Source organism: Rhagoletis zephyria, unplaced genomic scaffold, assembly GCF_001687245.7.
Source record: "Rhagoletis zephyria isolate East Lansing unplaced genomic scaffold, Rhagoletis_zephyria_1.1 Rzeph_scaffold_00689, whole genome shotgun sequence".
In the NCBI taxonomy this organism is placed as follows: Eukaryota; Metazoa; Arthropoda; class Insecta; order Diptera; family Tephritidae; genus Rhagoletis; species Rhagoletis zephyria.
This window is the reverse complement of record NW_016157773.1, coordinates 85,545-105,895: the sequence shown is the minus strand read 5'-3', so window position 1 is coordinate 105,895 and position 20,351 is coordinate 85,545. Positions and strand designations below refer to the sequence as shown.

General features: G+C 33.9%; 5 protein-coding genes across 7 annotated transcripts; 3 read left to right on the top strand and 2 right to left on the bottom strand.

Annotated features, from left to right (window-relative positions):
* Positions 1-1,237: 1,237 nt before the first annotated feature.
* On the bottom strand, positions 1,238-4,074 carry LOC108361043 (phosphatidylinositol 4,5-bisphosphate 5-phosphatase A). 3 transcript variants are annotated; one of them, XM_017613573.1, is made up of 4 exons: positions 3,871-4,074; positions 3,541-3,801; positions 2,460-3,478; positions 1,238-2,371 (listed from the first exon to the last, which is right to left on the bottom strand). In XM_017613573.1, exons 3-4 carry the CDS (start codon positions 3,474-3,476, stop codon positions 2,333-2,335), a joined length of 1,056 nt encoding a protein of 351 aa, XP_017469062.1. In that variant the 5' UTR covers positions 3,477-3,478; positions 3,541-3,801; positions 3,871-4,074; the 3' UTR covers positions 1,238-2,332. The 3 variants fall into 3 exon arrangements, with proteins under 3 accessions (XP_017469062.1, XP_017469061.1, XP_017469060.1); XM_017613572.1 differs by having other exon boundaries at positions 1,238-3,478; positions 3,541-3,818; positions 3,871-4,071; XM_017613571.1 differs by having other exon boundaries at positions 1,238-3,478; positions 3,871-4,071.
* A 719-nt stretch (positions 4,075-4,793) lies between these two features.
* peo (ubiquitin E2 variant domain-containing protein pendolino) lies at positions 4,794-5,939 on the top strand. The gene is made up of 4 exons (XM_017613586.1): positions 4,794-4,958; positions 5,025-5,089; positions 5,165-5,268; positions 5,336-5,939. Exons 1-4 carry the CDS (start codon positions 4,882-4,884, stop codon positions 5,798-5,800), a joined length of 711 nt encoding a protein of 236 aa, XP_017469075.1. The 5' UTR covers positions 4,794-4,881; the 3' UTR covers positions 5,801-5,939.
* LOC108361055 (UPF0598 protein CG30010) lies at positions 5,868-6,885 on the bottom strand. The gene is made up of 3 exons (XM_017613587.1): positions 6,614-6,885; positions 6,330-6,540; positions 5,868-6,256 (listed from the first exon to the last, which is right to left on the bottom strand). Exons 1-3 carry the CDS (start codon positions 6,776-6,778, stop codon positions 5,955-5,957), a joined length of 678 nt encoding a protein of 225 aa, XP_017469076.1. The 5' UTR covers positions 6,779-6,885; the 3' UTR covers positions 5,868-5,954.
* Positions 6,886-11,350: 4,465 nt separating this feature from the next.
* Positions 11,351-12,166, top strand: LOC108361053 (phospholipase A2 large subunit-like). The gene is made up of 2 exons (XM_017613585.1): positions 11,351-11,760; positions 11,855-12,166. The coding sequence occupies exons 1-2, from the start codon at positions 11,450-11,452 to the stop codon at positions 12,102-12,104; spliced, it is 561 nt and encodes a 186-aa protein (XP_017469074.1). The 5' UTR covers positions 11,351-11,449; the 3' UTR covers positions 12,105-12,166.
* A 4,252-nt stretch (positions 12,167-16,418) lies between these two features.
* On the top strand, positions 16,419-19,429 carry LOC108361052 (phospholipase A2-like). Its single transcript, XM_017613584.1, has 2 exons — positions 16,419-16,792; positions 18,840-19,429. Exons 1-2 carry the CDS (start codon positions 16,452-16,454, stop codon positions 19,084-19,086), a joined length of 588 nt encoding a protein of 195 aa, XP_017469073.1. The 5' UTR covers positions 16,419-16,451; the 3' UTR covers positions 19,087-19,429.
* The last annotated feature ends 922 nt before the right edge of the window (positions 19,430-20,351 follow it).

Genomic DNA, 20,351 nt, shown 5'->3' with positions numbered 1-20,351 from the left:
GACCTTATTTGTTGATAACAAAGAAAGGGAGTTTACAAATTCGACATTTAAAAGGGAAATGAGTCCATTGTCAGCAATTTACTTAAAATGCTTGTTAATTTTTATAAGAGAACTATACATATGTACTACAAAAAAAAAAAAAAAAAACAAGCAAAAGCGTGCCATAGCACTACAACATTTGGGGAAAATATTTTTTGGCCAATGTTATAACAACAGCAAGCAGAGCACTTACCAACTATAGGCAAATAATTTATTTATTTATTATGAGAAAAGAAGTGAATGAATCACGACTTTACTATGATTTAAGAAACACTAGTGTTGTAACACCTTCGGCTCGCCTTACAAAGAAAAATTTTGTATAAGTACAATGTTTTTTTAGCTTATATCTAAATGATAGTTAGCTCTAAATTAACTGCAACAGATCAGTCATCATTTAGTTCCAATTGTAACGGTAAAAACATTTTAGGGCAATTTTTCAGTAGCATAAACTATTGGTATTATTCAGCGCCTATTCACTGATTCCATCGTAGTTAGATTGTTTTGCGAAAATGCTATCACTGATCGAGAGCAGTGTCACGTATAGTAGCCAGCGAAAATATTGAGGCCATAAATTAAGAATGGAATTATTTAAAGCCTAATTTGGAGTGCAGATAAATCGTTTGGCTTGTCTCTGCCTAGGACATTCCAGCCAATGAATGTTGAACATTTTATCTACCCAGTTATTTATGATCCCCTTTATGTATGTCTGCTTTGGTCCTGTTTGGTGCTGTTGGTCCATACATGGGTTTTGGACCATGAAATGCTACCTCTAGCTAGGCAGCACGCCTCTTCATTGAGATCAGTACGTTGATGACCCGGTAACCATCTCAGTAAAACCGTGTTCTTGATTCCAAGAGCTTTTAGAACACTGAGCAATCAGGCCTAGTACTTGAAGTTATTATGTGGGACTTCAGCGCCAGCAGAGCTGCTTGACTGTCCGACATAAAACGGATATATTTCTATGGCATTCTAGGCTGCAAATTTCTATTGCATGAATTTCCGCTTGAAAGATGGTGAGGAAGTTGCCCATTTGTATCTATTTTTCTGGAAGTGCGGCTCAACTATGCCACCCCCAGTTTTTTCCATATTCCCATTAGGTTCGGTATATGTATTCCCTGTATTCCAGAGAGCTCGATCTGCAATGATTACCGAAAAGTTTAGTACCATAAATTGTAAAAGATGCTGATTTTTCTCTCGGTTATGTCTTTTTTATTATTTTTATTACAAATATATGTACATACTTAATTGCACATAACATTCGCAATATAACTGAGTGTACATGGTATGTATGAATGTGTACAAAAAATGCGCTAAGTCGCCGTTATATATGTATGTATACTACAACTATGATCATTACGAGAATTCGCATTTGGCCGATTTTTGATATGTGAACATTTTTTTTCTAAAGGCAATTTTTACAGATTTATGTTTGTATATTACAAAAAGAAAATACTACTTTAATTCCAACCTTTTCGAAATCTGAGCATTTCAGGAGCACAATAAGATTTTATACAAATTTAATAGATTTAGTGCCGTTTTCTCATGTAGTTTTCAAAATTTAGCTGCCCTTAAAACACATGTTTTCAAAACGAAGTTTGTGCTTAAAGGGCAAATAAATTTTAAAACCTATGTATGTACATACATGAGAAAAAGCTTTATAAAGTGACACTTTCATATAATTTTCCGTTTAATAGCATTTTTCCATTAGTTTTGCGGCATTAGTTTCTAAAAATTAACAGCATATGCAAGGAAATTTATATATGTATATTATACATATATGTATGCACATAGGATGTACAGTTTCAAGAGTATATAGTCGTCTTATTTATAAAGAATTATCTTTTTTTAGTTTTATTCGAGTAATGTAAATTTTTTTGAATATATTATGCTACATTGTAATATGTATCACTTTGGAGGTACGGTTAGTATTGCTATCATTGAAAAGTGCAAAATTGGTAACTTTGAAAGTAATAAGCAATTAACATAATTTGATAACAATTTATATGCCATAATTAAATATAAAATTGAAAGACGTGTTAAGAACGAAATATCAAATAAGACATCTCTGTTCAAAGTGAGATTCAGGTAATGTTAATATGCAAAAATATTCTACAAAAACATTAATTGGACGTTTTAAATTTAATACAACCAAATTTGAGATAAAATACAGAATTTGCTTAAATACGTTTAATTTGCAGGGCACTTTGACACTTATCACGCTACCAAGCTCATGTTTTCTGCTTATCAAACTTGTTGCCTAAGATTCTTGTTTTGTAAACGCTTTTCTTGTGTTTTAATATATTGGCGCAAGACGAGCATTTTCGCTATCGGGCTGTAAACAAGAAAAAATTATGACAAACAAGTATCGTTCCGTTTGCTTAGTACAATATAAATAAAGCTGTAACAAGTAAGATAGTTACACTAGCTAAAGGTGTTTCGGTACTGCCACCACCATGCGTTAGCTCATACAACTCTTCATCTGTTTGCGTTTGTGCCTCTATTTTGTAGAGAAATTCGGCTGAGACGGGTTTGTGATCGGAAAGCGTGTAATCCGGATGTGATTTGTAAGATAGCTGTGTAATATTCAATATAATATCTGGATATCGATTCTCTTGCACACGATGTAAGATGCGATCACACCATGCTGGGCGCCGTTTTAAATCATATTCGGATGTGCCTTCGATGAATTTGAAAGTGGGTGGGAAAGTAGGCAATTCTTCGGTGAGTAGTGCAAATGCATTGCCTGTTGATCGCACTAATGATAGTTGATCGCGTTCCAACAACTCATCCAACTTCCCATGTTCTACTAATGAGCGCACATCCCATGCAGAGTCAGTGCCGGTTAAACGGAAATTAAGATCACCAAACCAAAAAACATAATCGTGATCGAAGATGCTCCGATATTTCGGTGTTTTATAGTGATGATTATTCACAATTTGATTGTAGTCTTCAATGCGTTCACTCAACTTGTTGTCATGTGCAGCTAAATGTGTGCCAACGAATGTCACACCGGTACCATAAAGACTCATCCGAATACTTACAGCACCTTTATTGCCCCATAAGCCGCCCAAACCTGTGCGCGTATTTTGCACTTCCACATCCTTCATGTGGGGCTCATGTTTGGGCTGCGAAAACAACATAATAAGTATTCCCTGCAGCTGCTCCGTCCCCACTTTGATGTAATCGTGGGGACTGAGGTGCTCACTTATTTTAAATGTCCACGGATCATCATGGAATATGTTGAGGAATTGATTTTTGGCATGAGTGCTAACCTCCTGCAATGCCACAACATAGATATCCGGCAATCGCTGTTCCGGGCATGCAGTAGTTCCATTTAAGGATAACGCACTGGTCATGGAAATATCATCCGGATGATGTGTTCCCACATTCCAAGTAAGAATGTATACGCACAAATTGGCAATGATCGATGCGCTCATAGCTAAAAGCGTTAATTATATACCCTTTAGTTATTGCAATTCAAACTACATATGTATTACTCACTTAAGCCCTGTTAATGCTTACTATGCTGATGCACTCTTTTTTTTTTGTTTGTTCAGCAGAGACAGGTTGTATGACGAGTGTTAATCTGCGAATTAGCAAATAGCAAATGTGTTACTAATGCTATCTTAACGTCGTCTGCTGATTGACAAAAATAGTGCTTTGTTTTTTGTTGGCCTTCAATTCCAGTTTCAGCATTCAGAAATTTATTGGTAGTTTTATGTATATGTACCGTTTGCAGGCCCTTTTTGTTATAAACATTGCCTAGAAAAGATGGAAACCTAATTAAGTTTACTAATTAAATTAGCAAATTTTCAAAATATGCAAATTTACCTGCTCCGTTCACCTTTTTTGGCTATGTATTTTATGAACAAAACACAGTGGCAGTTTTTTGTTTTTATGTTTTCTTTTTGTTTTTGTTAACATGTGATTACTTTGACGTTTGAATGAGCTGTGTTTAAGTGGCTCAATTTTTTTAATTCGCAGAGTTCATTAAAACTTAAATAAAAGGGTTTGATTCAAAAACTCTAATTATTTTATCATAACTAATTTAATAGTTATTAAATTTAAAGCTAGTAACTGACTAACCACATTTTTATAACAATGCAGGTAAAAATAACTCGCTTACTACTCAACTGGCAGCACCGCCACTTAGGGATGGCAGCGATTAACATCATTAATAATTATTAAATTAATCGATCATTTCTGTTCAATTTACGATTGAGTTGTATCGTAGTTTTATTAATCGATTAATTGCAAAATAATCGTTAAAACATTTTCAAGAAATATGAGTTCTGTAGTTGTCTGAAGACCAGCCATCGAAAAATTCTTTTTTGATAGCTACATCAACTTTACTCGACCCGAGGTTCGAAAACTTTGATTACAAAGATCAGTTGGCATTGGCCTCAGTAATGAAGTTCTTGCGAACTTAAATAATATGTATGGTGCTACCACCACCGAGAAACGCAGCCGATTAACAACAAAACATTTATCAAAGCTTTTGTTTTTGCACACTTGGTTAAATAATAAATAATTATCGTCATTAAAAATACTCGTTTAATTTTATTTACAGCTAATTAACAAGAGTTAGAAATTTTTTATGGAAAAATGTTTTTGTGAAAACTTACTGTAAAAAAGTGCCTTTAAAAATTCGATTAATCGATTATTTCTCAATAATTGCAATTAAATTTTTTTTTGCTTGTGATTAATCATATGATTAATTAATCGATTATTTGATTTTTTTTTGCCATCCCAACCGCTACTGACAGTTGTTAAAGTTTATTTATTTTTTATTGCACTTTTCATCACAATTATTAGCCATTTTCACCAAAATATTCCTTAAAGATGACACTGGACGCACATAAGGAAGATGATAAACTGCTAACCACCATACAACAGGAATATAAAATACTTGCAGAATAGTAAGTTCAAATATTCGGTCCACATACTTACAGCCATCTCATAACTGCTAAGTCTAATCTTTATAGCAAAATGATTGAGTCGGAAAAAATAGGCGGGGTTTATGTTGTACCCTCATATGGAAACTCGCTATGTAAGTTTTTTATTGTTGCTTATATGCACATGCATATATTTATAGATGTAACTAAACTTTTTTCAATAAACGCAGTGTGGTTTGGCGTGATCTTTGTTCGTCAAGGATTTTACGTAGATGCAGTATTTCGCTTCACAATACTCTTGCCAGATAAATTTCCTGATGACAAAACTCTGCCTGTAAGAAAACACATAATCCACTACGTATGTATTTAAAAATTGACGGTATTTCTTTGTAAATTTTTAGACAATCATTTTCCAAAATGAAATTACACATCCACTAATTTGCCCCTACACTGGCTCCTTAGATATTTCGTGCGCTTTTCCTTATTGGCGCAGCGGCGAAGATCACATCTGGCAAGTGCTTAAATATATTCAAGCTATATTTGTAGATCCTATTGAATGTACACGCCTCGCCGCTACTGGCGCCAAATATAACAATGCCGAAGCTGCAGAGTTGCTTACACAAAATCGTGCTGAATTCATAGCGCGTGCCAAGGACTGTGCTACAGCTAGCAAAGATCGTATCTACGATGAACCACCTACTGAAGATCCGCATTATATAGTATTCGAGAAGTTCGATGCCGATGTACATGGGCCCGTACGAGATCGCATTTTTGCAGGCAAGGAGGCAGCTGAAAGTCCAGCCGTCCCAACAAATGGACTTTCATGGGTTAAGGAAGGTGAATTCAAACCGCTTAGCGTGGATTAATGAAACTGGGCATATGTACGCAGTAGTTACATATATAGAAAACGTTACAAATAAGCTTAGTTTACTGCATTGTTCGTATTTAGTTTTATTACACAAAATATTCTTAAAAATTTTAAAATAATTAAAAATTTACCTGATTTTTAAATTTATGACTTTAACTGCATGCTTCTTGTTTAAACATTCCATAGCGCTGCGTATGCGCGACCCAATCATTTTCCAATTGTAAGCGGTGGCCACGCCACGTAAAATGTATTGGCGCTTCTTCCTCATTGTTCATAAATTCGAAGTTACGACTCAGCTCAATAGCTAGTTTTGAGCGTATCAGACCAATGCCACCTACTTTGGACCAGGCTGGATGATAAACGCGACCTGTCTCTGGGTTCATATAAATTTTTTGTGGAAGAAAGTCGGTGGTAAGCTGTTCTCCACCATGTGCGTACGATAACCGTTCATTGCCTTTAATGGAAAAAGAGATTTTTGAGAGGGGTTTACAACAGACAATACACACAGTTGTACTGGTTCTAATTACCATTCTCGCCTTGCAACACGTGTGTAAAAACAATTGGTGTATCATCGCAGCGTATAAAATTTCTTTCGCGTCCGCATAGTGATAGATACGGAAAGTCCCCTCGATAGCGGTTTGTGTCGTTCAATTTAATACGACTAAAGAAAAACTTGAGAAATTTCTTTTCCTTGAAGCACGAGGTAAAGTTTTTCATTTTAGCATCGTCCAAGAAAAGCTGAAAGGATTTCAAATTTTACCGCTATTAATATTCACAGTAATTTACAATCTTAAACTAAATAGAAACTTACCATTCCCTCATGATCTATAAAATAGAAATATTCACGTATTTTTGGCTCTGGTTCCTGGCCCTGTACATAGCTCATAGCACGTATTGAGCTACGTCTTATACTTTTAGTTTGGTTTGTTTTATACACTTTACTTTTAGCGGAACCTATTAAATGCCTAAGCAACATTTTCTAAGAGCAATCAAATCTAGGTATTTTGTAATTAAAAAATTCTTTCACTTATTTAAAACGCTCAAACGCAGTTATCAGATCAAAACAAAACTCAGCTGATTGTANAATCAAATCTAGGTATTTTGTAATTAAAAAATTCTTTCACTTATTTAAAATGCTCAAACGCAGTTATCAGATCAAAACAAAACTCAGCTGATTGTATCAGAGAACTTAGATACTTATCTAAGTTCTCTGCTAGAATAATGCAAAAACCCAACAAACATTTAGGTTTGAGCTCAACTTTTTTCACTTGATAATTAAAAATTCGTTTCTCTATCACTTTTTACGTATCTGCGCGTCGGTTAGAGATGAGTTGGAGAATGATGTTGGATATCAACTTGAGAACTATGAATTTCTCCAAGGTTGGAGTTAAATATGTATGCAGTGTTGCCACGATTAGATTTTTTCCCTTCCCAGGGCTGCTTTAAACCCTTCGTGTTCCGAAACCCACCACAGCGTTACGCCATTGTGGGCTCCCAGATAGAACCTCCAAATGACCCCAAGAACTCCACTTTTCATGCTTATGGCCGTACGTATTGGGCAGTCGTACGGTGCTTCAGCAGGCCTATTTTTCAATCAGAATAAACAAAGGAGGAATGCTTGTAATGACACCAAGGTGCGCATAGCTTAAGGTGACCACAATTTTTTACCATTCCAGGAGGACGGAGAATTTTGTAAACCCAAAAAATGTGTTTTATAGTTATTTGAACACATAAATAACGAATAAGTTACCATTGTGAAAAAAGTGTTGGTAAACACAAGCCAAACAAGTTATAGCGCTCTTGCACGATGTGTATTTGCATATGTAAATACTACTTTTCTGGTGCGTTCATACGAGTAGATACAAAAAAGTAGCATTTACATATGCAAATACATACCGTGTAATAAGCCTTTTAATAGTACACTGCGTTGCATAATTATAAGACCGAAACATATTACAAACATATGTTATTCATTTTATTCAATATAACAATATTAATTGAAAATCTCATTTTAAGTAGTCTGTCAAGTGGCATCTTTTTTCGTAGACATTTTAATTCTAGTGGAAATATTAAATCCACAGGCAAACGCTTTATCTTGGTCATGTTATTAGACAATATATATATAGTCAATGGAGACAGCATATTGCTCATGGAAAGCAATAATTACACTGTGAGACAAATGGTAGGGGTCAGTGATCGGGAAGGGTTCAAACTACCGGGGAAAGTTATATCGGTAAAAAAGCAGTTATACGTGTCTCGGCGTTTCGCTGGGTCACGTCTGGGAATCGAGATATATCGATTTGAAGTTAGTAACTATCATATAGGGGAAATTGTCACCTTTGGTGGTCTTTTTTTTGACATAACTCGAGAACCACTAGTCCGAGTTTGCTCAAACAAATCTAAAAAAATTAAAAATTACAATTCCTTTAATCTGTTCATTTTTCTATATAATCAACAGTTTTGCCGGTAAAAATAAATGTATGAAGAAAAAAAATATTTTTTGCCTAAAATATTAAATTTTTTTATTTTTTAAATTCATAAAAAATCTAAAACGGAAAAAAGGCAAGTCGTATTACTTTCACGCAAAGTCACATAACCTTTAAGCAAAATGAGACATAGATCATGAAAATCGATGGACGCGTTTCGCTTTTATTCACAATTAAGTGAAGGTATCTCAAAAAAAGGTGACAATTTCCCCTATATGATAGTTACTAACTTCAAATCGTTATATCTCGATTCCTAGACGTGACCCAGCGAAACGCCGCGCCACGTATAACTTGTTTTTGACCATTATAATATTTCCCGTTGGTTTCATCCCATCCCGATTTTGACTGTCGCATAGTGTTATCAGAGCTTGATAATGGTCCGTCTCCACAGGCTAAAGTTTTTGCCTACCAACTGTCATTTTTATTGCCTGATATAAATTTTATCAGAGACAAAATTTTATGCGTGTGCATTTTTTATCATGATAAAATAATTTGTTAGATGGCTATTTTGCCGGATTTAATCGTTTAAAAAAATTATAAAATATGCCATTTCACGTCCAAGTACATAGTAACAACTATTTTAATAGAAAACAGCTAACTTTTTGCTGTTATATTAAAATATCAATAATGTTGCCGCCACGAATGAAAATGTAGCTGTCAAAGTATCAAATTGCTGGCAATATTTATCAAGATAAAAGCTCTGATAACTATCGCTTGCAACGAGCAATATGCCGTCTCCACTGGCAAAATTTTGCCTGATAACATTATCAAGATAAATACTTTTGCCTTTGGAGACAGCAAGTAATCTTCATAAATATTGCCAGCCCTGAACTGTCAGTTAATTTGACAACCAGATTTCCATTTCCGCGAAAACTTAGTGGCGGTTGTTTTTTTAGTATGGTAGACAAATTTAGCTGTTTTCTATTGGATAACGCAGGTCTCTGAAATCTAATTTTTTCCCTTTCCAATAATTATGTTATTTTTTTTTTATATCTAGGTGTGCTAAATTAAATACATCTTTGGCTCTTTTCCAGTACGTCAAATTTTATTTTTATTGACGACATGCACCTACATGCTAGAATCTTTAGCAATTTGCATGAAAAGCCAAACTTAGAATAGAATTTTTACTTAAAACCCAATAGTATTAGTAATAATACTCATAAAGAGACTAAGTCAATCAGAAGGAAATATGTAATTACGCTAGTAATGCACGGTAATGCTAAGATAAATTATAAAAGTTATTTTCTCGTACAATTTTCGTGATGATATTTTTTATTATATATTTGGTAGTGTGGTACCTATACGTAGCCAAATCGCTAATTAGTTTTTTGCACAAATACGTTTTGTAATTGGATGAAAGGAGAAGGCACGCTCCTGATGTTCACACTTGCTATAATTATAACGTGCTGTCTCCTCTTATAGATTTGCGTTCTTTAGTTGAATCAAAAGCTTACATCATTTAACTGAAAGTTGAACAATGTAAACGCCTTTTAATTAAAATTATTGTGTACGATTAGGAAATAATAGTATTCTGCACGAAATTTCTTTAAATCTTCATCGCTGCTATAAAACTTGAAAAGGAGGACAAGGAGGAAATTTTTACTTAAAAGGAGGACAGAGGAGGACAAAATTTTTGAGGAAGACAACTCACGCTTGAGGAGGGCAATCCTCCTCAAAGGCGGACGGTGGCCAGCTTAGTTATAGGAGCTATCCATTACTTTTTGCATTCCCAGACATTACCTTTTCCCACTGGGATAATACGTACATATACATACTTATGTGTTTAACAAAAAAAATTAAGGTTAAATGACTTCCCACAATTTTTATAGCAATGCCATGTTTTTATGTTATTAAGGTAACACCTTAACTGGAGAACTAGAAAGAAAAGAGGTAGTACGCTGAATCAGGAGCTTTAATGGAATAGTACATATTTCAGATGAGTAAACACTTGCATACCTTTTACGTAGATCCATATGTATGCATATTGCATTTAACTGCATAATTGAGAGAATTTTACATACAGACATAAATATGTACATTAGACTGCATCACTCCCCATACAAACTGTACTGTTTTCCCACCGGAATTCTAAAATCTGTTATGTTTCAGGACTTTCACCGAAATATTTCCCAAAAATATTGCGATTTACGTGAGCTGGACCAATTCGAAAATGCCTCCAAAAATTTAGTGTTTTTATGAATAAAAACAATTTTTTTTAAGTATTTTTTGCAAAAAGTCACCTGAGACGACAAAACAGTTTAAGCTTAAGAAATTTGCATAAATATATTTAAAAAAAATTTCAACGCCAAAACGACAAAACAGTTTAAGCTTAAGAAATTTGCATAAATATATTAAAAAAAAAAAATTCAACGGAATCACAATAATGATATTTTTGATACTGTTTGTTGAACTTTTTTCAAAGACTGGTTTAAAAAACTTGAATAACTCAGCCTAAACTTTACCGATTCAGACATATGTATGAAAAAATATCATTGGAAAGGAATTCTCTCACCCTTTTTATTTCTTTGCAAATAAGCTCATTCAAAGCATGAAAGAGAAAGGTAAAAGAAACATATATGTAATACTCCTATATTGGCAGTAAGAGCTAGTACCGTCCGAAAACACTACAGTACAGATATATCAATAAACACGTACGAAAGAAAAGGAACACATACGTTTATAAATAAACATGTACACAACACATATACAAAAACGGCACTCAAGTACACAATACATTGATAAAAACGGTACTAGACTGTCTCGCTTTGATTTCGGAATGCTTACACATTGAGAAGTTAGCTTACTGCCAATATAGAAGTATTACATATATGAAAAGAAACGAGCCTCATTCCATGTGTTGGTATTTGATAAAGAAAAAATTGGGACGTGAATGAGTTTTATTGTAAAGGTTTTAAAAAGGGTGAGAAAACTTTTTTGGTGATGCAGTCTAATGTACATATGTATGTGCTTGAAAATCCACTCTGTATGCCTAAGTAAATAAATATTCGTAAAACAAAATTTCGTCGCAAGGTAAACATGCCTTATCAGGCCCGTTTACTTTTGAGGTCATTAGGCTTTCTGAACAATCTGAGATTTACAGTAGCCTGGGGCTTGAAATTTTCGCATTCAAAATTTAGTTTATTAACAACTCATTGAGCAGAATGTATTGCCTTAAATTTGGTTTTTCAATTTTCATTATCCTCATTTTGGCTACGATTGCCTACGCATTTGAAGATGAGTCTATATTTGAAGATGAAGACATATATAAACAGGCATTACCGCCAGTTCCACACACTGGCATAACAGTACCAGGTACAAAATGGTGTGGTCCTGGTAATACCGCTGCAAATTACGATGATTTGGGTACACAGCGTGAAACGGACACATGTTGTCGCGCTCACGACCACTGTGAAGAGATATTAGAACCAAGGCAAACTTTATATGGACTGAACAACACGGACTTGTTTCCTATGTAAGTAAGCCTCAATGGATTGCATTAGCATTCATATGTATGTATGTATGTAAACGGGCAATAAGTAACATTTCATAAACCTGCAAATTTTCAGTTTGAAGTGCACTTGCGAGCAAACTTTCTTAAACTGCTTGCAAGCCATCAACGATATGATGTCAAATACACTGGGACGCGTCTACTTTGGCACAAGAAAGAAGTGTTTCGCTAACGGCTATCCGATTGTAAGATGCAGGCAGCATCAGAATGGGACATTTCGAAGACGTTGCATCCGATATGAAGTGGGTAAAAGACCACCGAAAATATGGCAGTTCTACGATATGCCATTTTATAGTTACGGGCGTTAGGCCTTGAAAGAAATTTAAATAAATAATAAAAAGAGACTGAAAATAAGCTAATTTAAAATTTACGTTACCATCTTCTTTTTTCGGGCTTCCAGTGTTCGCATCAAGAAAGCAAAGCTGCCCTCGTAATTTTTTTTTTTACATTAGTTTAAGCACTTTTTATTTACTTTACTACTTTCAATTCTTTCGTAAATTTTCACAAAAACTGTTCATGATTTAGTTTTTTTATGGCACTTGCTTATTTTAATATGAATGGCAAAGAAAAATTACGCGTTTAACAAGTATACAAGAAAAACCAGGAAAAAAAACAGCTGATCTCTTATATCCTGCACACTGTTGCATGTACCGACAAAAAAAATGTCATGGTATCAGGAAGTTGACCACGAACGCGTTTTTTAACAGAAGGTTTCTTCCCGTACAGCCCGGATCCGGTAATTAGAGAATAAGCGAAACATTTTCTCCCAAAAATGGAACTATGTCCAGAAGTACGGGAACGTAAAACAAAAACAGAATTTGAGAAATCGCGATTCAAGTGGTTTTTGTTATCGATACGTAATGCAAACACTTGGAAAGTGAATCTGGGTTTTACAAGCTTGATTGTATTCACCATATTTACCTCAGCCGAATTTGAAACAAAATATTTTATATTTTTATTTTTTATTTTTTACAAAGGCTCTTTTTGCTTAAACAAATGTTGAGCCAGAAAAGGTATCCATATTTTATGTACTTTTTTCAACCTCTTGTTAAAGTGGTGAGTGAATATTTCAATATGTACGATAAAGATATTTCTATTCAAAATTAGTAGATCCATTTTTTTTTTCAAATTAGGTATACCAAATTTTCAACGGTATTTTTACGGCCCAAATTCATCAATCGAGAAAAATGTATCTATTTTATATGACTCCGGAATGTGATTGATTGTGTATAAAAACTATGTCGATGGAGCTAGTACAACAGTAAAAGATATTTTTTTAACAAAGATAAGAAAGGAATTTATAAAATTCCTCTAAAAAAATACCAAGCGAATCCTAAATTCTTTGTAACTATAACTTGAATGACTGGCGCTTGTGGGACATCGAAAATCCTTAAACTTTTTGCACTTAAAGACGAATTTCAGCCAAAACAATTAATTTCAAAGCCACAATTTTTGTGTAGTAAAATTTACACTTTCGTTTTCATTAAAAACTAAGCTGATACAATTAATCTTCATAGAAATATTTAAAAAGATTTAAAATTGTGACTCCGCCAGATAGGTCCTTGTGACTGATGTAAAATAATTACATATGTATGAAGTAAAAGTTTCTATAGACTAAAAATACAGCTTCTTTTTATTTTTTTTTATTACTTTTTCGACAGATTAACGAAATGTTATCATTTAAAAACGCGTTACTACTGAAAAAAGGCATTTTAAATTTATGTTGTTTTCCTCTTTTACATGGAATTCCCTTGTAGAAATGTTTTCTTTTCTGAAGATTTCTCTCCCATTTTCCGGCATTTTATTACTCTTGATTTTTTCGTTTAAAATTTTGTCTAACCAAAGAATGTTTTTTGTTAGAAAACAGTAGTCTGTACAATTTTTCTCGTGTTTCTTGTCTATTTTTCGGTTTTTATAACATTTTTTCTCCCCTTTGGGATTTGTTAGCGTTTTCAAGAGCCTTTTCCTGCCTATTTTGCTAGTATATTTTGCTTTTTTTTTTTTAAATAGATCCTAGAAATCCGTTCCCTGTTAATAACTATTAAAATTTCTTGTGTTGTCGAAAGTAATGATTGTATGATGAAAAAATTCCAAATCATCTGTTTATTCTATTTTCTTGTTTAATTGCAGAGTTAAGTTATGGCCGGTCTCGAAATCCTATTAGGCCATGTAATTGCAGGCAAAGCTTTTACGTGCATATTACTTTAGTACAGCGACTCCCAAAGTGGTCCAGGTGGACCCCCAAGGGTTCACGGGCAACTCGACGGCGGTCTACGTTGGCGTTAAAAAAATATGGGGATCCACGAGTTGTAAGTGCGGGTCCACGACAATGTATCCTGTTTCGATAGTAAATAACCAAAATGGTTGCTTGATAGCCTCTTTATTTAACTTAAATTTTTTTGAGTGGTGTTTAGTGCACTGCTGCACGAGGCGGAAATTGCTGGCGGCAGAGATTTGAGCATAATGCTGAGTTCCCTGAGGGGGAATCTTTTTCGAAGTTAATGGGGATAAACTATTTTTCTCATCACTTTAAAACTTCTTGCAAATAGCAAAGTCAGGAGCGAGCCGAACATGTGAGGAGTTTATGGAGTGTTCTTAAAAAATATAACCCCAGGGCGAGATAGTACTTTGATGGCTTTACGAGCTCTGTTTTTTAAAACTTGCAAGTGTGTAGTCACATTATTTTAATAAATAGAACGAAAGAAAATATTTTATATTTATTTTTGGCACTCCGAATTTATTTTTGGAACTCACGCACGCTGCGAATTTTCATATTTATTTATATTTATATTTGGTGAGCTTTGGGAATAAATATGTTAGATGGGGAAGGGTCCACCGAAACCAGTAAAGTTTTGAAAGGGGTCTAAGAGAAAATAAAGATTGGGAACCTCTGCTTTAGTACCTCTATCTATCTATACATACCTTTATAGTAGGAATGTTAATTCCGGAATCCCGGACTTTTTAAGGTCTCGAAAATGCCGGTATTCTTGACAAGTAATCCCGGGATTTTCGGGATTTGTAATTTGCACTGATGGCAATAATAGAAACTCCTTTTCTTGGCCAGTATTGGCTATATTTCGTTTTTACTTTAATAATTAATATTTTTTTATAAATGTCTAGCTCATTATACAAAAAATTGCGTTTTTAGTCTTTCACTCTGACGTCAGTAATCCAAAAATTATTTAAAAAATGCATAGAAATGTGCTTAGAGAAGAAGTATGGGTATAAAATTAATAAGGAAATCCTGTAGAATTTAAACAGATTCAAGTTTCTGGTGCAGAAGGGCTGGTAAATATTGAAAATGTAATTTTAAAATTTTATGCTTGAAATTTCGCAATATTTGTTTTTGAAAAAATTATATGTTAAGGGCTAATATAAACTCGATAACGGCCTCGAATTGCGTTCTTCTAACTTTGTCAGCTTAAAAATTACCTATTCGTTCTTGTGAATCAAAAAAATTTAAATTTTTTAAATTCTAAAAAGATTTCCTATTGCATTTGTTATCCATATTTTTGTTCTACATTGCATTGATTTTTTTTAGCAAGTTTTGGAATTAATCATATATCTGAAGTTATAAAGTCCTTCAAAATAAATCGTGCTTTCAGTGAAAAAATAATAAAACAAAAACGCCACTTTAAATAAAAAAGTAGGTTTCAAACCCATTTATTTATTATTTATTTCTTGGTAGGAGAGCTTCTCAAACAATATAGAAGCAATTTTTTCGATTCAAGTTGTTGAAAAGTAATGAATATTTAAATCCCGGGACCAACCCCAGGATCCCGGGATTGTGACAATGCCATCCCGAAAATCCCGGGATCGGAAAAAGCCGAAAAATTAACATCCCTACTACATACATCTTGTATTTGCTAGGGTTGGGACTATATACGTATATTCGGAGATCCGTTCAGATAGTCGAGTATACGGATAAATTACAAATATTACGGATATCCGCTTAAAATTTGTTCATTTTCTAATGCGAATATCCCGTTAATATCCGCTCATTTGATTATACGGATATTCAAAAAAGTATTTGAAAAGATTCGTAAAATTTTAGATTCCAATATCCGAATATCAGCACACTATTCGGATATCTGGATAATCGTAATTTCAGATATTCGAATATCCGGATATAACTCACGGGCCTAGTTTTTGCATCAAATTGCCTGGTTGAGAAAATATTGTATTCATATCGCTCATTGACTAAGGGACTGTCGCATCTCAAAAAACTTAATTTTTGAGCTAATGATGCGCAAGTACTCGTTATAGAATGCTTCATATTATTTAAAAATTTGGTGCATAATAATTATTGTATAGTTTCCGCGTGGGAAGTGAATATGCAGCTCAATGTTCTTCATTTTGCGATTAAATTGAAAACTTTAAACATGCCTCCGGAGCTATATCGTTTTTTGAGTTATGCCAGCCTTTTAGTAAATGAGCAAGATGTATGTACGTACATATGTACTTATAAAAATCCACTCGTATGCCTAAGTAAATATTGAATGATCGTAAAACTGAAATTTCATCGCAAGGTCATATGTCGTATTAGTCCCGCTCACGTTTAATTAGGCTTTCTGAATGATCTGAGATATATAGCTGCTTGAGACTGTGATTTTTTTGCATTCATAATTCAGTCTATTAACAATTCACTAAACAGCATGTTGTGCCTTAAATTTGGATTTCCAGTGTTCATTCTTTTGGCTACGATTGCCTGCGCATTTGAAGATGAGTCTATATTCGAAGATGAGTCTATATTCGAAGATGAGTCTATATTCGAAGATGAAGACATAAACAATCCAGCATTACCACCACTTCCTTTCACTGGCATAACAGTACCAGGTACAAAATGGTGTGGTCCTGGTGATAGCGCTGCAGATTACGATGATTTGGGTACACAGCGTGAGACGGACACATGCTGTCGCGCTCACGACCACTGTGAAGAGATATTAGAACCAGGGCAAACTTTATACGAACTGAACAGCACGGACTTATTCTGTATGTAAGTATGCCTCAATGGATCGCCATAGCATATGGGTGTTTCCATGAAAATTTAAACTAAAAATACAAATAAATGGATTCAAATGACTTTATAACTTTAAATTTCGTATTAAGATGCTGAAAAAAGGTTATGAAAAGGCGAAACGGTGGAGAAGTGAAAACAATTTAACAAAATATTAAATTATACGGTTTTTTTTTATAATATTCGTAATGTTTTACATGCAAACATTTTGTTTGCTAATCTTGTATTAAAGTATGGCTTATATTTTAGCAACCCCATTTAAATTAAAGTATGAAACTTTTTACGGACACTAATATTCGCAAAGTTTCACAAGCTAAAAATTTTTCGTAAATTTTTTTATTAAAATATGGCTTGTATTTTAGTAAACCTTATTTAAATCCAAGTGTGAAACTGTATACGAAAATTAGAAAAAATCTGCGAAGTTTCAGCAAAACTTTTAATAAGACCTAAAAAAAAAATCAGGTAAGTATGCAGTTTTATAGCCCTTTAAATTTTAGTACAATAATGTGCGAATTTCTATAGATCTTATAATTAGAATTATAGAATTATAATGTCGAAAAATTCGCGTTGATTTTTGAGATTTTTTTTACAGACTGTTCTAAGCAAATTCTGAAAATACTTTATATGGACCAAATGCGTAGGACAGCCAGCGAAAAAATTCTCAAAAATCAACTCGAATTTTTAGACATTTAAAGTTTGAACACTTTTGTACAAAATTTAAATAGGCTATAAAACTGCACACCTGATTTCTGAAATTATTATTAAAAAGTTTGCAATTTTGCTGAGACTTTGCAGATTTTTCCTAATTTTCGTGTAGTTTTTCCTAATTTTCGTATAGTTTTAAATAAGGTTTACTAAAGTACAAGCCATATTTTAATACAAAATTTACAAAAAATTTTTAGCATGTAAATCTTTGCGAATATTAACAAAAAACAAACCGTATACTCAATTTTGTGAGTAAAAGTATATGTATTATTAGTAAAAATATTGTATATGGGTAAAATCTGTTACGTCCGTTATCACATTTTAATTTAAAGTGAAACCAACAACGATTCTGATTAAATATGAATTGGTTGTAATGGTCCGTAATTTGTCTTTATTTAAAGAATGTTTAAGAAAGGAAAACATCACAGGATTCGCACTCTTGCTAATATTTACATGAACTCTGAAACCACTGAGGTTTTTGTCACGTCCGCTATGACTCCCTTTTCATCGATTTTCCCGACACCAGTGTTCCAATCGCCCCTATTTTTTTTTGTCCTCTAAAGTACGGTATTAAAGCTACACAACGGCGATTTTTTTTTCATAAGTGACTTCTGTTTTCGTACGATTTATTTAACCATAAATTCGTACGAATGTCATGACCGACCACTGCAGTGAAAAATTATCAGCTGTTAAAAATAACCGACTTGTAATTAGCTTTTTGGCGGGATTTTGATAAATACCTCACTTTTAATTAGCTATGACAAAACCAACTTAAAGTGAGCTGTAAAGTCGTGCAGGAGTCATGCAGACGCAATCGGAAGGTTGTTTTCTTTATAAGTTTATATTTAAAAATCCTCATACAAAAACTACTTTTTCTCCACTTCACAAATTCTTTTTCGAATTCAGGATAAATAAAATGAAGTTTGAAATTTTATATTATCTTTTTGATGTTAAGTCTGACGGAATTCTAATATAGGACCAACTACTGCAGAATATGTAAACGAATATGCAAGGTTGAATAAAAATGTAAAAAAAAATTTACAAAATGTTTTTTTTTTATTGATATTTAATGTCCACAAGCAGCTAGTTGACATGTAATTCAGATGTATCCAGGTCTGAATTTTTTGCGGCCATCGCCCCTCAAAAGTAATTAGCTTTTTTCGAACAAAATATACAGTTAGAACTAGTGTTCGCGTAAACCAACTAAAGTTAGGTATAAGCTAACGTCACCCCTGCAGGGACATCATGGAAGCACTCATATGTACATACATACATACATACACAGTAATAAAAGAAATTTTATAAACATGAACATTTTCAGCTTGAAATGCACTTGCGAGCAAAATTTCTTAAACTGCTTGCAAGCCGCCAACGATACGATGTCAAGTACAATGGGACGCGTCTACTTTAGCGCAAGGAAAAAGTGTTTCGCTAACGGTTATCCAATTATTAGATGCCACGAATATCAGAATGGGACTTTCGTTCAACGTTGCATCCGATATGTAGTCGATAAGAAGCAACCGAAAATATGGCAGTTCTACGATATGCCGTTTTATAGTTATACGTAAATAATTTTAAATTAAGCTTACCTTTGGCTCAAAAACTTTTCTAGCTTCCAGGCTTCGCTTCAAAAAGACTAAGCTGTCCCCGTAAAATTTGTTCACATTAGTTTAATCACTTTTTATTCACTTTACTACTTTGAATTCTTTCTTCTTTGCTTTAATAAAACTTTACTATCACACAAAAACGCGTAAATTTTCACTCAAGTGATTATGATTGAGTTTTTGATGGCACTTGCTTATTTTAGTTTGAACGGCAAAAGAAAACGGCGGGCGCAAAAAGTACATAATCAAAATAAAAACAGCTTATCTCTTATGCTGACTACACACGAGGTAACCGTTGAGGCAACCAGTGCATGTTGCTTCGACCAAGGCGAATTTATACAAGGTGGTGTTGATGGCGAATTTAGATTTTCGCCGCGGTACTTCCCAATGTCAAAATGATGTGTTTGTTGTAGTATGAATTCGCTTTGTTTACAACAAACACATCATTTTGACATTAGGAAGTACCGCGGCGGATACTCAGATTCGCCATCAACACCACCTTGTATAAATTCGCCTTGGCTTAGACTGTGGCCTCGTGTGTAGCATTGTTGCTCATAGAAGGTGGTAGCGGTAGTACAAAAAAAACTACATTTGTGTTTTGTTTTCGCTTTCGGTACAAAAATGTCAAATTGCAGCTATTCTTCGCTCAAGGAGGAAAAGGGAAAGAAAATTGCAACACTCTCTAACTTTCGCATTTTAAAATATATTACACACTACTGAGCAAGGCGAATTTATACAAGGTGGTGTTGTAAAATCAGTTGATTTCTTCGCCTTACATTTATTTTGTTTTTGCTTTTACTGATTTGACAGCACACCCATCAAAAGCAAAAACAAAATACATGTACATTTTGGAGCGAATTGAGATTTGACATAACACCCTCCATACAAAATACGTATGGTTGTCGTTGTTGTAATCTAAATTCGCCAGTAACACCACCTTGTATAAATTCGCCTTGCTACTGAGGTTGCCGCTATGGTTGCTTCTACGGTTGTGCCGTGTGTATTGAACAAGAAAAACAGGTTGCATCAACACGTTGCTTCAATGGTCGCTTCGTGTGTAGTCAGCATTATATCCTGTCCGAAGTTGTATGTAGTGGTAAAAAAATTTATGGCAGCAGGAAGTTAACCACGAAATTCTTTTTTTAACGGAATTAAAGTATGGTATCGATTAGCTAACAGCTAGCTAGTGGCGAAACAAACGAAACACCCAACTCGCTATCGCTTATCCC